The sequence below is a fragment of the Seriola dumerili genome, unplaced genomic scaffold, assembly GCF_002260705.1.
Source record: "Seriola dumerili isolate Sdu_G_001 unplaced genomic scaffold, Sdu_1.0 BDQW01000122.1, whole genome shotgun sequence".
Lineage (NCBI taxonomy): Eukaryota > Metazoa > Chordata > Actinopteri > Carangiformes > Carangidae > Seriola > Seriola dumerili.
Genome location: NW_019174377.1, coordinates 1,353,776 through 1,372,455, shown reverse-complemented (window position 1 = coordinate 1,372,455; position 18,680 = coordinate 1,353,776). Strand labels below are relative to the sequence as shown.

General features: G+C 40.5%; 1 protein-coding gene across 1 annotated transcript in view; it reads right to left on the bottom strand.

Moving 5' to 3' along the window:
- The window catches only part of grm5 (glutamate metabotropic receptor 5), a 54,460-nt gene extending 35,780 nt beyond the window's left edge, over window positions 1-18,680 (bottom strand). The window contains exons 1-5 of the mRNA XM_022748420.1: window positions 18,525-18,680; window positions 17,479-17,916; window positions 17,164-17,278; window positions 7,083-7,157; window positions 6,339-6,513 (exon numbers count right to left, since the gene is read on the bottom strand). Coding sequence (XP_022604141.1) covers window positions 6,339-6,513; window positions 7,083-7,157; window positions 17,164-17,278; window positions 17,479-17,916; window positions 18,525-18,680 — 959 coding nt within the window. The remainder of the gene's footprint in view (window positions 1-6,338; window positions 6,514-7,082; window positions 7,158-17,163; window positions 17,279-17,478; window positions 17,917-18,524) is intronic.

Below are 18,680 nucleotides of genomic sequence, written 5' to 3'. Positions count from 1 at the left end.
CACTCACTGCAGGTGTACAATCCGCTAAAAATCAATTTAAAAAAGGGCTGATTTGAGACATCTTGGGACACTCAGATATTTTGGCACGAAATGCCATTTAATCTATCTCTTTCAAATTTCTCTCGATGTAAAACCACAAGGAATCGCTTCCTTAAGAGACAGCTGTGGTGTGAAGTGGGACACTACAGGGGTTTGACCTCTGTTAAACGATCAGTTCAGGGTCTCTGTTATCATACACCACACTCTAGCACTCTGACAGAAAGCAAGCAGCTGGATTCAGAGAGGGACAAAGTGACAGAGAGTGAGAGACAATGAGATTAAGTCACAAATGAGAGGGGGAAAGAGGGTAGAGGAACAGACTGATAAGGAAGGAGTGCTACAAGAGATGAAAGGACAGTGGGGTCGTAGAAAATCGGCACAGATGCGTTCAGGTTCTGATTTGAATGTCACTGAAAGGCCCATTAGCGTTGTCACTAAGCCTTTCTTCTAACAGTGCTGAATGTTGTTAATGGCACTCTCAATATTAGCTACAGAAAAACCCGGCATACCGTTTTATTCACTGACAGTCACACACTCATATATAGATGCACCCACGCATGCACATAGCCATTCACATAAAGACATGCGCATGCGCCGCATATCACCCCAGCTGCTATGCTGGAGTCATCCAAATATGGTAGGGCATATTTCCATGGCAACAGCAGGCAGAAGGGGTGCAGACTTGTGCGGGATGATCTCCAGAGAGAGGCTGCTTTTTGACTTTTGATTCAAACTATTCTCTTTCAATTCATTCAACGGTAAAGTGGCTTCTTCAGACAAAAAAATAATCTGCCTCTTATGAACGCTACCACAGACAATACAACCATGGTTACATATTGGCTGCCATGGCAATGCGACCACACTGCTGGACCTAATCTTTGCAAGACTTAGACATACACTGGTATAAACCTATTATCAAGTTGTACACTTTGTATTTATGCTTTCTAGCCAATGTTTTAGCTGGTTTCATTTTTTTTTAACTACTTCTCCTCAGGGACATGTAAAGTACAGAGAGTGTTCTCCTGTAATCGGTTGTGAAACAGCTGTAAATGACAAAACACAGCCATTTATAAAGAACACTGATGGAGTGGATGTACAGTAGCAGGTACAGTGATTGAGAGGGAAACATATCTCAAACTATACTGACTGACCATAAAATACAGTGATATTGTTGCTGTGAAGTCAACCACATGATAAGTCATAGCCATTATCACTGGCTGCCCTGCATGGTCTGGCTGGAAATTTATTGTGAGGAGGGACAGTGCATCAACGCTTTTTTGCGTGAGGATGTGTGTATGTGTGTTTAATTCCAGCTGCCTGAGCCTGTGAGCCATACATCTATACACTCACTCCACAAACTAACGCATATTGTAGATTGTAGATTTATCGTGTGCAGTGTATACACACACACACACACACACACACACATACATCATTCTGTACTATGTCATTTAGAGGAGTTAGATTTGAACAACTAACAGCATTTGGCCATATTTGCTACAGGACCATGCCAGATGCGTCATCAAAATCTGTGTGTTCAGACTTATGTAATATGTATTTCATGGGGTGGCACTTATGTATGGCTGCAAAATATGGGAAGAAGGAATGTAACATTTTACAAGTGGTGGCTCAAAACACATTCATACATGTCTCTCATTAACATAAGCTCATCTGAATTTAAGAAAGTAAATATTTCTTTCAGGACAAAAAAAGAGGTATATTTAGAGAAAAACTAATGACATGAGAGCTTGTGCATTTGTGCTTGAAAGTGTGTGTGTGTGTGAGTAAGTGCAGGGTGTGTTTGTGTGTCCCATGTGGCTATAGATATTTATCTCAGCCCAGCTATTCATTAATGGGTCTGTAGCCTGCTGGCACCATGAGGAATTATAGGACAGAAGCAATCGATACATTCAGGCTCCAAATCCAGACTGTGTGTGTGCGCGTGTGTGAGTGACATAGTTTTCTTATGATGTGTTAGTTAGCCCGAGGACCTTATGTGGGTTTTTAGGATTATTTCTAGAAGAACAACATAAAAAAATCTAAAACCAGAAAGGCACTGAAACTGAGCGACTGCTGAGGCTTTTTAAAATCGACAAAATGTAGTGGGCAATTTTGTGCAAATAGTCTAACCTCTAAAGATTTTACTACACTACATAGTCTTGGGTTTATGTGTTAATGTTAATATTGATGTAGTAATATGTGGATGTTATTATAACTGCTTCCAAATGTGGGTCCATATGCATCACTTGTAAATGCACAATACATATATATATAATAAAAATATATTTACTAAACAAAGTTGTTGAAATGATCAGTTCATCAAAAGTGAATTTTTTACATCAAAATCGCAAAACTGTGAATAGTGCAGGTAGTCTTTGTCATGTCAGAGCCCAACCTAGGAGGAGCACAAACTTCAGAGGAAACAATGTAAGGGTGAGAGGTTGCTACCAATGTCTACATGAAGGTTACCTACATCAGCTATATATCAGGAGCAGGGTGTTGAAGGCATCAATATTCCAGACAATTAGAGAGTCAATGTGTTCATCTTATATTCCTGTGTGCCAGGCAGCAACATGAGTAACCTCAAACAGTAAAAATGCAGTCTTGAGCACCAGAAATCTTGCGATATTTCATTCTGATCTATTAAAGACTATGGTTATCTGCCACAGGTAACTCAATAATGTGCCTCATCATCATTTGTGAGCTCTTGTGGTAATGTAATTAACCCGGTGTTAAATGAGTGTCGGCCCAACTGAACTGATAAGAAGTTCCTTTCACAGTCCACCAATTGGCAGGGCATCCACCTGTGACCATCTCCAATTTAAAACTACAGTCCATTTATGATACAGACACTCACGAGGGCTGATATTCAATTAACTGACCTAATCGAAACAGACTGGCCAGAGACTACGGGATGTGCTGCAAAAAAAAAAAAAAAAAAAAAAAAGGTTTTACAAGCCATTAAGTTCAATATTCAAATTTGGAAAACTGTTTTCTTTACAAAAGTGGAAAGACAAATGGTATGAGAGCATTAGTTGATTTACATGCAGTTTCACTGTTGGAACAAGTTGATTTGATTTAACATTGAATACCACGTTTATTTGGTTGAAGTTGTTAAAATGGGAATACAGACAAACTGCACTGGCTGTGCCAAATTTCAGAACCAGTGCATGTGTCCCATAACTGGTCTTTTCATCTTGTTTTTTATTTATTTATTTCTTTTAAACAAAGTACTCTCTTTCTCTTTTCCATCTTATTTGGAAATTTGGGAGTCAATGTCACTGCTTATTTTACTGTTGTCCTGAGGAGGAGTTAGAGTTATATGTATAACAGTGTCAAATATACACTATTAGTATTAGCATTAGTAGTATATTAGTACAGTATTAGAAATACACAAAATTAGTGTAGATAGTTATAACCTGACATGTTAGCCCTCCAGAGTCAACATGGGGAACGTTAGAGACTCAGTTTCTGTAGCACGATGTTCACTTCTTTGGGGTCCCTCCTATAAAGGATGCCTCCCACTTTCCATGCAGGCACTTTGTATAACCAATAAGAGAAAGAAAGACAAACTAGTAGTGCAGCAACAAGGATGGGAACCCACACTGGCTTTTAACCAAGACCACAAACTGGGTTTACTGGAATGCACAGAATCTCTATTTGATTTACAGCTGCCCTGCTAAGAAACAAACATCAGGTTTCTGAAGCAGTGAATTGGGTTTTTGCGCTCTTCTAACTCTGACTGAGAATTTTATTTCCTGCCTGACTTTCATCCACTTCAACACACTCGTATTTGGAGGCTCCCCTGGTCTCTTACTGCTAGCCATTGAGCAGCTCCACTGGGCCAGTTGGAGGTTAAGTGCTTTGCTCAAAGGCACATTTACAGCAGTTGTTAGAAGAGGGCAGAGCACTGTTGAGAGCTTCTCCTCTGTGCTGTAGCTTTGGGCCAGCACTCAAAACAGATGTGTTGCCATGTAAGAGTATTTGAACTGACACTATCCATCAAGGCCTTTGTATCACAAATAGTCACAGTTTAAAAACAACTTAATCCATGACAGGATATCAAAGTTATGAATGTATCTGATCCATCCCTTTGATTCTACCAGGACAGGATTTCTCTCTGTTTTATCATCTTTCTCTCTCTGATTCTACTTTTATCTCTAATGGCAAGGTAAACCCAGCGAAACAGGAAACACAGAAAATCTAATTTTGGTATGGTTCGAGATGTTACCTCAATCTCAGCAGGACGGCGACAATGATGATGATGATGATGATGTAAGATGAGTATGATGATAATGAACTTCATGGTGGTGATGACAACAAAAATGATTCTGGCAACGATTTGGTGACACAGCTCAGATCACTGGGGGAAGAGTAGAACAGAATTGAATAGAATTATATTTGTGGCATTTTGATGGTAATCACATGATAATGCTTCCAATCTATTCAAAGTCTATTTTGTTCTCTGCACATTGGCTGGCATAGGTGCTAAAATCATTATTCATCTTATGTTAATTACTCAGTTGGCATGGCAACCAAAACTCAAGGGGCCTAGAAGCAACTTTCAAATACACACATGCATAAATGCGCACATACATACATACACATGCACAGATGTAGATATAAATCCATTTGGAAGGTTATTTTCACAAGTGAATTGTAGGAGTAATTCATATAAGTGAGATCAAAGCTTAACGTGAAAACCACCTCCAAAATTCAAGAGTGTGTTTTTGTGAACACATAAAGGGCGTCAAAGTCTCCTGCTGTCTGAAGAACAGAAGTATACTCTGTTTAGGAAGTATTCAATACCATTCAGTGTGCCTCTCTGTGTTTGTGATCCCAGGGGTGCTGCTCCACCATTTCACACAGGCTGGACAAAGATTTTGCAACTTTTGGTTCAATTAGTTAAATTGATGTCTGAATTAATTTTTATTTTTGAAAAGAGTTTTCAAAAGAGACTCATTAAACACAAGTTAGACACCACCAGGCCTATTAATCACAGAATGAACTTTGCTGATGGTTCAGTGGTAATGTCAAGTCCTGGCTACTACTGTACTGTAAAGCACACATGTGCCAGGGTTTTCTGTAGTTGTTTATTGCAGTAATAGCAGAAGCAGACCACCTCCACTGAATTAATGAAATTAATTTTTCCACTAGCATCAAAAGAAAAAAATGCACATTTTAAGATAAACAGTTTAGTAATTAAATTGATCACAAAAGGAGAAATGCCTGCATCTATCAAACACCGCTAAAGCTAATTACAGTGACTGGTCTATTAGGCTTATCATTCTTTTCCTTAACGGTAATTCACAAAAAAACAATGTGTCACAAAAATAATACGAATTACCAAATAACTCATTCAGGAAATATTTGAGGCAAACAGCTCAATCAGTCACAATCATCAGGGGATGTGTGCAGTATAACGTGGGACAATACAAGCAGCACTGCTGGTCAAACACCAGGTTGAAGTTACTTATAATAATCACCATCTGGGTAAACATTTTATGTAAATAACTGGGTTGAAATTAGTTTGAAGTAGATATTTACCAGCTGAGATCTTATTTTAATGCTAATAGCTTTCATTTTATGACCATCAATGGCTCTCATAGGAGGGTTATTTTAGAGAAGAGCATAGAGCTACAGCTTTGCCTCTCCATCTTCTCTACAAAACATCCAGTGAAATCCCCATGGATCACATAGTTTGAAAATAGCTGCTTGGCTATATAACATGGAACACATTAGTTACAAAATTGTTGGGCTGCCCCGACCAAAGATTTTCCTAGACAACTAGCAGTCGTTAGTCCAAGCCAATAATCAGCTCGTCGTCACGTTTATATTAATTTAATTATTTAAATATATATTTTTGGGAGGCATCAGAAAGTCAATGGCTGAGAAACAATGTTATAAGTAACATTGTTATTACAGTACAGAGAAATAAAAATCTGTAAAATGAGCATTTAAAATATATATTCTACAAGCGCACGCACAAGGTGAGCCACCTGTTACCGTCACCGGCAAAAGCAGGATTCTGAATACGTTACAACAACCAGCAAAGAGACTGAACATTTTGTTGATGTATTTCAAAACTAACAACAGCACAATATAAAGAGAAATGCACATTGTGCACAAATAATGAAACATACTTCCTTCCCGACCTATGTAATTACTATCTAATAACCACAGGGTAATTTGCAGGACACACTGGCAGAGACCAGCGTTCTTTGGAGAAACGCTGTATCGCCAAGCTCTATCAACCATAACCCTAACACAAAAGAAATTAATTGTGTAGCTCCACTGACCTGCCGATGAGGAGGAACTCTCCTACCAGTCCCTGTCGCCTCATGGCCATAAGGATGTTGCGGACAGTCATGCCTTCACAGAAACACGCCACCACCCTGGCTTTGGGCAGGTGAGCCCTCAGTCTCTCCAGCAGCCGGTCAAAGCTCTGCTCTCCAGCATTGCTCCAGATTTTGCCTAGAGGAAAGTCAAATGCAAACTTGTTCTGTGATTAACTGATATGTTTGGATCTCTGTTTCTTAATCCACTGAGGTGTTAACTTTCATTTGCTTTTGTGTTTCTATGTTTTTTAATCTCATTTTGCTAAAATATCAACCACCTGGCTACCACAATGTGAAATGCAAGTCTTCCCATGAAAATAAAACCCTAAAAACACGTCATCTTACAACCTGACCTTTAGCATAAAACATGTCTTCTTATTTAGTGCAGGTCTGCAAGCTGAGACTGCAATTAAATTCAAATTACCTTCAACACCATGGTGTCTGTGTTGACAAAATTAGATGTAAGAGGTAGCAATGGGGCCAAAACTATCCCTGACAGAGGAGCTGTTCCTAATGGTGAGCAGCACTTTCCTCTGGGTATAAAAATGCTGGCAGTTGTACATCTGCTTTTTACGCTTTTTTGTTTGAATCAACACTAAACTATACACCTACTAAAGCTCAATCCAGTTTTTACTGGACTAGAAGTTTCTATGATGCTTGGGATTGATTGAAATTAGTGAGGTTGTCTTGATCTGAGTCTCTTACCAGAGTGGGCGATACAGATGCCCTCCTTGGCCGCCATGTCCTTGAACGCTTCCATCCCACTTTCACCATAGTTGCCTGGAAATCAAAAGAAAGGGTAAGGATGGGAGAGTTTTTGATCAGTTCAATTGTGATTTTGCGACAGACAGACAGACGGACGGACGGACAGATTTTTTGGTGGGAAATAAGGTTTAAGGAATGATCCCTTCTGGTTATCAAAACCATGCCCACTGCAGTAACCCACCTCCTACTGCACTAATCATTAAAAGCTCACATTTATGTCAGAGAAAGCGTCTCCCCATTTCTTTGCCAGAGAAAGTGGGTGACCTGGAATTTATGCTAATGAAGGGTTCTACACACTGGCAAAGAATATGATAGGATTCCCCTCTTTAATTTCTCTTCCTCTCTCCTCTCCTTTTTATCTCTTTCTCTTCTTCTATGTTAATTGAAGAAATGATCAAAAATCTCACTTTCTCCAGCGTTTGTCTCTTTCTTCACTCAATGAGATTGTTATCTCTAATGTTTCCTCCTTTTTTACTGTGTGTGTTATCAATAATGAATTGCAGCCTAATTAGACATCATTGTTCTGTTCTCCACTTAAGTTGATAAAGAGAAAGAAGAAGAGGTCAAGTGAGAAAAAATGAGGGAAACAGTGTGAGATATGGACAGAAATAAGGGAAAAGAGATGGCAAATGATGGCGGGAAAGGAAAGCATAGAAGGAGAAAAGGGGAAAAGAGAGGGAGAGGAAACGTACAGAGAAAGCAGAAGTGGTCCCACAATCCCTGACTGCTGCTGAATCTCAGTGTGCATGTGTATGTGTGTGTGTGCGCCTGTGCATGTGTGTGTGTGTGTGTGTGTGTGTGTGTGTGTGTATATATCAGGCCAATGATGAGTGTGGTGGAGCAAAGTGTAAAGTCCTGTAATTAGTGTCTCAGTGAGAGGAGTGGGAGACAGATGGTACAGACCGTCCTTCCCCTGCACGCATGCACACACACACACGCACACACACAAACACAAACACACACGCACGCCCACACACACACAGAATCATGCAAAAACGCACACATTCATACTGTTACCATCATCGAAATCGATAAAGCTTGTAACCTACTTCACTCTGGTCTCAACAGGGATTTATGTGTGAGACGTCGCTCTCTCTCTCTCTCACTCAGTAAGCTTGTCATGTCTCTTTATCACTCCTTTTCAGTCTCTCCATGCTACTTAACATTACTAGCACAATTTTCACACAAATACTCCCATCCCTCCCAAGTAAAAACCCACGCACACACACATTCATCAGTTTCAGATAGGCTTCAACCAAAAAAGACAACAGTAGGATCCAGTCTGTCTTCTCTCCCTCACAGCTGCACCCCAGATTAACTTGACTTTACAGGATAGCTTCAAGCAACACTGACGTACCTGAATATTGAGGAATATAATGCTGTTTTGATGTTAGAATTGGTAAAAAGGAAAAACATCACTGAATGGCCTAATCAGCTTTGACATGGACTGTGATCAAATACAGTACATAGAAATGCAAATCAGACGGAGGATGATATAGCAGGATTAATAGCCAATTATTACATTCAAAGCCAGACCACAGAAAATTCTCTCAAACTTCAGTTCTGTAAGTACAGTTCTGCACTTGATAGTTGCACCCACTGCTTGCTTTAATTCACCTTACCCACCTACTCTTTACTGCCTCAATCATGCCTTTTATCCACCTACTTTACCCTCTCTCTGATTTTATTTGGGCTTGATTTCTCTCAAGCACAAACACAGGCCAAGCCCACCACGGAAGTCCACTCACACACAACTAGTAGCCATTAGCTCCGTGGTGACCATCACATTTTGGAGCAAAGACCCTCATATACCGTACATCTACCACAAACTCCCTTCACACGTGTGGTAACTTTCCTTTGTTTCATCACCTCCCACTGTAAAAACCAACTGGGAGCACCGGCATAAAGATCACATGTTCACAGTTTCTGCCTGTTGTCCTTATACTCCGTTTACCCCTCTGTGCTTTTGTCACTTTTACCTCTTGCTGCTCTCAAAGCTGTTTCTCTCTTTCATCCCTATATTTAAATCCATTTAATGATAAACAGAAAAGAACAAACACAGCTTAAAGTAAAAAAAATTGAGAAAAATATGAAAGATAAAAAAGGACAAAAAAATCCTTCTCACTGTGCTCCTCTACCCTCTAACTCTTTGATCTCTCCTCCTCATCTTGTTATTCATCTGACATATTACAATACATTACAACATGCAATCAAATGAAAAGCTGAAGGGTCCCTCGCCTCCTCCTCTAGCTACTTGCTTCTTCTACCCCCACTTTCTCAGCAGCAGGAAGACAACCAGTAAAATTTAAGCTACAGAGACAGGTGGTTCCGTGTTATTTCTCCTCTCGTTTCCTTCCCTCTCCTCTCCCTCTTACCCTTCTTCCATTACTCCTTCTCAATTACCATCCTCATCCTCTTGTCACTCTTATCAGCTCTATTACATGCAATTACATGTTCCCTGCCTTTCCCCTTTCTCCCCTCCTTGTGTGTTTCCTCTTTTCAAGCCTCATCCCTTCCTGTCACACCTTCACCCACAGAAAAACAACACGCGATAAAATTTTAATATTATTAAGTGAAAAGGCATCCTCCTGCCCTCTCCTTTTATTCCTCATGACCCTCTTTCTGTGCCTCTTTCCAGTTTTTCTCAATCCTCACCAATGCCACCACTGCCCCATATCACATCTGAAGTGTTGCAAACATCTGCAGCTAAATGTCAAGCATAGTAAAACCCTGAGGCAGATTGGCTCACTGACACTTATACTGTTGTCAAATACAGAGTTAGACAAGATTGCAGAATTACATGGCTGATACATGTCCAAAACCTTCTAACCCTCCATTCTTTTCAAAAGTACTAGAAAGTGTTGTGTCTCAGCAGCTTTCAGCCCACATATTTAACAGTAATCTTTTTGCACCTTATTGTAAGGCTTTGATTTCAGGCCACATTGTGTTCCTACTGAAAGTCTTCAAATAATTCAAAATGTTGCAGCAAAAATTTTAATCCAGAAAACTTGACCACATAACACCTATTTTAGCTTCCCTTCACTGGCTCCCTATCCACATCAGATCAGACTTTAAGTTGCTTCTAATGACATAAAAAAAATTTTAACGGGCAAGCTCCTTCATACCTGACTGATCTCCTTAAACCTTAAATGCTATCCCATGCACTTCACTCTCAGAATGCAGGGCACCTTGTCTGGTGGCTGCAGGGCCTTCTACTATCGAGCCCCATTCTTCTGGAAAAACCTCCCTGCTGAAGCGTTTAAATCCAAACATAAAACTCATCTTAACACCTTAACTTTCAGTTAGTGGCTTATTCTTTGATTACTTCACACCTTGTGCCTGTTGCCATTCTCCCATCAGCAAGTCAGTCTCAGTCTCAATGAATCTGTTAAACCTAGTACGTACAGTGTTGTCCATGTGGTCCTGATAACCTCTACACTGCGACCCTCTGTTTGATAATTCACTCATGTACTTGGGTTTGATAAATCACTCAAGCACGAGTGTCCAGGCTGTGTGCCTATCTCCCTATTCCTGTCCTCTCCCTTCACTCAGGCTCTCCATGCTGCACTATCTGTCATACTCAGACCTTCACTCTCCCCTGGCTCATTCGAGATGTTCTGGATCTGTATCTGGATCTTTATACTCCTATAGTCCCAGCCTTCCTGGTCTGTCTCTCTCCCTTGTGTTCATGTTGTTCTTGTCTCTGAGTCATGTGTATGCGTTTCTTTCTCCCAGACATGTGAAGGATGTCCACTTGGAAGTTGCTCAGTGTCCTCCCAGATCATATTCCTGCAGCTTGAACATAATGGCTAAATTTTTTGTTCAATAAAAGTTAATGCAGTGACTCACTCAATGACTGATGCAAATCTTACAAATGGGACACTTCTCTAGTCTGGTAAGACCAGTACAGTCTCCCAGGAGTTTATATAAGCTGGAGGAGATTGTATTCACAATCACTAATTTAATTTATATTCATATCCTAGTATGATCATTTTTTAATTTCCTGCAAGGCATACCACAGGACACTAATGTCCATTAGGAGCTCAGTTCAAACCGCTAATTGAATGTTGTTAGGGGAAAAACTGGAAGACCTTAAGGGATCACTAACCATTAGGACTTTCAGAGTCTAAGTCTTTTTAAAAATCAGCTGTTGGATATATTTTTATTAATTTAAAATTATATGTGCATGCCTATGTTACCCTATTTTTTGCAATGGAAATAGCTCCAGGCTACAGACAGGATGGATACTAGCAGTTTTATAACCATAACCATGATTTTCTCCACAGTTTTCAGGTTGCACCATGCTCTCATTCTACTGAGCAAGCTCTGGATCTAACCATATAGCTGTCTGTGCCCAGAAGTCTGTGCCCAGAAATCTTACTTTATGGGATTCAAAGTGGCAAGTAGAAATTCCACATCCGGCTACAACCATTATTTTTCAGACCAGGTTAGGATAAAATCCACGTTAGGCTTCAGATTATATCAATCCAAAAGAAAGTAGTATAAAAAACAACATTCTAAAGTTACGTTTTGTAACGTCCCTAAATTTCCTCTGTAAAGTTGATTGTTTGAAATACAACTCAGTACACAGCTGAGTTGTAAGCAGAAATTTTGAGATGCAGTGTCCTAACACTGCTTGAAATGCAAACATACACAGACAAACTCACAAATATAAATCAGTGCAAATATTGTATGTATGCATATCCTCATATACAGGTTTGGTAAATGCATATCCGATATAATAAACAATTGCTTTGCACATATATTCTCCCCAGACAGTGTATGTCTTTAACTTTTTTCTAACATGGCAACAGCTGAGACATTTCCTCCCATAATAAACTTACTAAATAACATTAGTGCCAATAAGAAATTTCTATTTAATAGTCCCTCATAGATATCATGGATAGAGCCTGGGCAGCAGGATCGTCGGAAAGCTATCCATCTCATTCTATTAGAGTAGCAGTGGGAGAGAGACAGGAAAGTTGGGGGGGGGGCCTTGGGTCAGACCCGAACCCAGGCCACTGCAGTAAGGACTGAGTCCTAATGGTACGTGCTCTACCAGGTGAGCCACCGAGGCGCCCCAAGCAATCCATCTAATTTAACAGAAGCTGTTAAATGGATTCCCAGAACATGAGTTCTGAAACCTGAACACCAGCCAATTTGAGTGGCGGTAGTCCTGTGACCCAGAGTCGTTAAAACACAGAAGAGCTCTTGTTATATGTAGACCCACCAGAAACTGGCCCATGACCCCCAATCTTCACCCTTAGGCAACATTGCCAGGTACGATGGCAAAAATGTGAGCAAATTCTGTCATTCTTCTCTTTCCTATTCATTATGCCTTTCTCTACACTGCCCTCCCCAACCCATCCCGCTTTCATCTTCCTCAATCCTGCAAAGGCCATCACAGTTAAATAGGCAAAGGGCATGTCAGGCTACAGAGACAGAGAGAAAGGGATGATGATAGAAAGAGGGATGATGGGAAAGGAAAGGGAGAGAAAACAGATGATGTAGGGGAAGAGCGAATCAATGGTGGTAGGATCAAAACAGCCAATAAAGACAAACAGGAGAAAGAAATGAGAGAAAGTGAGAAAGACCAAAAGGGGGTGAGACTAAAGAGGACTGGTGGAGAGAAGGTTGACATCTTGATTTATTGAGAGATTGATCAATTTCTGTTGGAGTGTGCTTGGGTGACACATGTCAAATTCCATGTCAATAAAACCCATTGAGCTGAATTGAATCAAACTGAACAGAGCGAAACAGAAAGAAATGAGAGAGAGAGAGAAAGAGTGAAACAAAGGAACACTAAATGCAATGTAGTGGTGGATGATCGTGTTGATTCTCTTTCATACAATACATTCTGAACAATTCCAAATGCATCCATCTGTATGATTTATCACACTGTTAACAAACTGAGATATTACACAGAATATGCACACATTTTATCTGAAACGTAAAGTGCATATATATATATAAGCAATATATCAAGTGAATGATAGTGGACTGAAGGAAAATAGTAGGACAATGGACAACACCTCACTACCCCTTTGAAGTGCCTAGTGAAACTGAGGAGCACTGTAAGCTTCAGGCTGGTCTCCCTAAGGTGCTTTACAAAGCCCTTCTTCCACTATCTGTTAGACTTCACAACCTCTCCTCTGTGTGCTGAGGCATAGACTTCAGTGTGTTGGAATAACAGTGTTTCTGCTGCTATTCGCCCTATGAGTGATAAGCCCCATAGACATCAGCTAAATAACAGTATTAGCATCAAGTATGTAGTATTCTATTATTTGCATATACACATATTTTTATGCAACTGACCTTTCAGTTCCGTTGATCCTGTTTTTAATAATGTTTTTAATTGTATTTTATGTAACACAGATCGTCTGGGTTGCACTGCAAAATATCTATCCGTCTGTCCGTCTGTCCGTCTGTCCGTCTGTCCGTCTGTCCGTCTGTCCGTCTGTCCGTCTGTCTATTGTGTCTGATTTGGTTAGTTCCTGTGGTAAATTACCCTTTGGCTTGGAAACAAAATAATTATGCAAAAATGAAAAAATGAACTGATGATTATAGAACTATCCTACTATTCTGTCCTACCTACAATTAATCTTATACTGCTGCTGTGCCTATACTTTTATGGCTTATTCTATAAATTTAGCATTGGAAAAGATATTTGTGTATACAAACTGTAAGAGCTTGACTATAACAAAATGTTTCTCTCTAGAAGTTAGGTTTGCAAACACGGGCATTATGTCATGTCTCAGGACAGATGCTTCCATAAAACTTGACCCTGTTACGTTGCTTTGATGGTTGTAAGAACGTGCTTAGCTAGAGCGTTTCTACATGTCTATCTCACACCCCCAAGAAAGAGCAGTGGGCTGCGCATCGATTTTAGCATTGCGGCCACTGCTGTATTGAGATTCTGTCTAGCCTAGAGACCCTCAAATCTCCCAATGAGAAAGTAATACCTACAGTATTCTCCCCTCCAATAATATTATTTCATTACTTCAGTGTAATTACTGTGTGATATTACATGTATTATTCAGTTTCTTGCATATCAGTTTCCATCGTCTCTTGCCTCCAGATGCAAAATGTTAATGCAGAGAATTAATGAGTCTCAATAAACTTAAGACCCCATACCATCTTTTTCTGAATCGGCAACTCCTGTACGCTCTTATCTATCCCAAGCACTACACACAGACACACACAGACACACACACACACCTTATACCCTGTCTTCTGTGGTTTTCTGCAACATTGCTTTGCCCATTCTCTCCTGTCCCTCATACCCCATTTTTCTTCCTCCATTTTCCTCAATAAACCCTTCATTTCCTCCCATCCTCCTTCGTTTTCCTCCGTGCCTTCTCCTCTCTCTCCACCTCTCTCCTTGTCCTCTCCTTCGTTCCTCTGATGCCTTTCCTATCGCTTGCCTCTCCTCCTTATCACTCTCTCTCTCTGTTCCTCTCGCTTTCCTATCCCTTCCTAATTCTTTCCGTCTTCTCCCTGCCACCCTACCCCCCTCTGGCTCTGTGTCTGGGAGAGATTGTCTTTGAGAAGGCAGCGGCCGACCTTGAAGACCAGTTCCAAGGTCAAACACGCCTGTCTGAGGAAATACGAAGACCAATACTTTCCTGCCAAACAAACACATTTGCACACACAGCCACAGGCAGTATCTCAAACACAAATGCCTATACACAACCTCCCTGTCTTGCCACTAAGATTAATAGCATCAGACCAGCAAGCTTACAAACACATACACACACACAGACACACACACCTCCTATGGAGGCCGTCTCATGAGGAGGCAAAAATAAATGTCAAAGAGAAGACAAATGTTATTTCTGACACCATACTGCGAAGAATGTGCAGGGTAAATTGTCTGTAACCCATCATTTACATAAACAAATTTAGAAAGATTTGCAAATGTTTTTACATCAGCGAAGAAATCCCTTTGAAATTTATATGCATATATACATATATATAGACAGAGGTTGGCAAATACCAAAATTTCCCCTTAATTTGAGAACGATAACGATTATTTTACATTTACACGACTTAATCAGAAAAATTTATTGTATTCATCAATATTTTAAAAAGCAGTCATTTGCAGCTTATTTTAATAATTTACAAGTTAAAACTATTTTCAGCTGATACAAGCAAATCAGTCCATGTTTGTGCAGTATGTTTTATACATGGAGTTTGACATCAGCTGTTGCATCACATTACATTTTTGCCTCATCATGAACTCTCCACACTCCTACTCCTCCAGTTCATTCCCAGTACACATTACAAAATATCTCCCACATATGCATCAGTATGCAGTCTGCACTCATATACATGCACACAAACACACACTTCATACCTCAAGTCAAATGCTGCTATAATGCCCTCAGGTGATTTCTCAATGTGTGTGTGTGTGTGTGTGTGTGTGTGTGTGTGTGTGTGTGTGTGTGTGTGTGTGTGTTTATCGCTCTTTATCACATGCTTTCAGGTTCAACAAGCCCTGTTACAGTGGACACACACACACTTACTGCATTGTCCTCCAGTTCCTGTAGCTGTCACACTATCTCCCACCAGTGAACCAAATGACTCAACCTGATTGCTAACTGAGTGAGTGAGTGAGTGAGTGAGTGAGTGAGTGTGAGTTTATACAGTAAACCTTCATACCTACACACCTTTTCCTTGCCCCTTTCATTTTATTTAATTTCACAGTTTTGTGAAGATCCTGCCACATAATTTGAGAAAAAACTTTGAGGTTGATGACACTCGACACCCCATCCTCTTTTGATTATGCTCTCCAGCAATGTCTGCCTTACCCCTGCGATCCCCAGATGCGTATTTTCGGGCTGTGTGGCAACCACCTGTTCTTGTGACCCTGTTCCCGCCTTTATCCTCCAGCCATTAGCTGCTGACCATTTCTGCTGTTTTTAGACACTACTGCTGAATCAACTTCTTGGCATCTAGCTAGTTTCAACCAAACTACAGTAATTCAATTTCTATCTCATTTTCATTCATAAGCTGAAAACTCATCCCTTTAAAAACCACTTCTGCCTCTCTCTCTGCTGCAGTATTGCTACAGTACAACGGATCTTGTCAGTTACATTCCTCTCTGCCTTATCTTTCTCTGTCTTCTTGTCCTTGCACTGAAAATGCTCCTGTCTTGTTAGAAAACTTTTCAGCTATAATTTCTCAAATAGTTCCTTCTTGTGCAGCATCAAAAATTTCTTTTACAATTGGACATATAAGGACTCTCCACTTGGAGTACTGTTGCAATTAAAATAAGCACCCTGGATAAAATATTCAGGTAAATAAATTGAGGCAGAGACAGAGAGCGGAAGAGAGAACAGGAAAAAGAAAAAAGAGAAATTGTGCATAAATGTCAAGCTTAGAAGAAAAAAGGCCCTGTTCAGAACTGGCATTAACACGTGCCTTTGCTGATTCGATCACAACCAGACAGCTCAAAGTGCAGGCATGAATGCGCCCAAAACACATTGAGGATGCATTTGAGATCCGATCGTTCATACCATATTCGGAATTGGTCATATTCTTTTAGGAATGTCAACACGAATGTGTCCTGGGCCACACTGAAGGGCCACAGACTCAACTGACATCCTCTCCCATAGTCTAATTTGTCCCGGCACAGTTTCATAATAAACCAAAAAGAGTTTTACACTTCTCACCATGTTTCCAATACATTGACAATATCAACACTGACTGCCACATATAGATTATCTATTTTTACTATTTCAAATGGCTAAAACCTTATTTCATTGTAGAGCTGTGCACAGTGCATTGATTTTCTCAGCCCCTCTCTCTGTCTCTCTGCATCTCCCCCATCACACACACAACTGGCTAAAAAGAAGACATTTGGTCTTCGCAACCAGAAACTATATATGTGTTTATTTGCATATAGAGCAGGGAAGTGAGACCCAATCACAAGTGGTCACTCGAGGCACATGTGAGATGCATTTTAATGCCAGGTCCGAACAGAGCCAAAATCAGAGACAGAATGTGTGGGTGGTTTTACCTTCAGTGTGTATAGCAGACACGTAGCTCCAATTGTATCTCTTGACAATGTCCACCATAGCTCTAGCCTGCTGGGCATCTGAAGGCACCACCCGCATAAAGTACTTATAAAGGCTCTAAAACAATGGAAATTAAATCAGTGATAAGCAGAGTTATCCAGGAACATCTAGAACATTCACTAAAGTACTGGGTAATTTTAAATAATTTAATAAAAATTACATCAAAGCAGCAGTAATATATTCTCTCTATAATTGATTCTCTCAAATATTTATGCGCCTACATCTGCCTAAATTTGTCTACAGGCGCATGGGCTCACCTTATCGCTGAGGTCCATACTGGTGGCAGAGTAGGCAATCTGTGGTATGTTGAACAGCTGAAGAAGGTTCTGGACCTGGATGGCCACTGAGCTTGACCCCGGTCCAATTAAACCCACAATAGGTTTCTTCCCCCGCATTGGAGTGGCAGAGGGGTCTGCACACTTCATTGTTGCTCCTCCACCTCCTCCCCCTCCCCAAGAACCTCCTCCACCCCACTCTTCTGCTTCATCAGAGGAGACCAGTGAATCCCGAATGAACTCAATGCTCTGCTCCAGAGCCACAGCCGAGTGCCAACAGGAGTCCCTGATCTCACAGCCCAGGGTGATGTTGGGAAGGATGTGTTGGTCATTGTTAATGCGGTCCAGTGTGTGCATCATGGCCTCCACCCTCTGGATGCCATACTGCTCTCGCACCGCGCCACACTTGCGCTCGTGTACCTGTGCGAGCAGAGCGGAAGGTGAAATCAAATACAGTTAAATTGCACTGACATTTAGATAACAATGTTGTCTAAATGTTGACATTAGTGAGGATAACATTAACTATTCAGACACATTTTCAAAAAAAAAAAAATTCTAATTGCGCTTTTAACACATAACTGCTTCAGTGTTGGACTAATATTGGTTTTATGTTCACATGGCTGCAATGTTCTCAGAGTTATTTTTTCCCGTTTGCAATTATCCATGACATGGAAAAAGCTTAAATGCCAGTGGGTCAGCTAATGGAGGCTGAATGTTCATGGACTCACACAGAGGTACCATTCTACAAATTAGGTCCTAATAAGCAGAGCAACATTATGACTCTGTACAACACATCAGATATTGGTCCAAAAATGATCTCCAGTAAGTTTTCTGGACCATCATTATACACACTTTTTGTCTTAACTTCTGTATAATTTTCAAATACCTTCTTTAGAAAACCAGGAAGGATAGTAGATGAAGGTCAGTGGGAGTAGAATGTGAAAATTCACATGAAAATTGAATTCCTATAATTCTGTAACACTCAAACCATCCTGTAGACATACGCAAACAAAAAAACACAAAAGTACCTTGTCAGCAGTAGGCTGATGATGGACGGAGAACAACGCTCCAATGATGATGTCACCAGGTATGTGTGCTACAACCCGCCGTTCGTTGGACTGGGCAGAGTCAGCTTGATCAGACACCACCCAAATGGACACAACTAACAGCAGCCAAAGCATCAT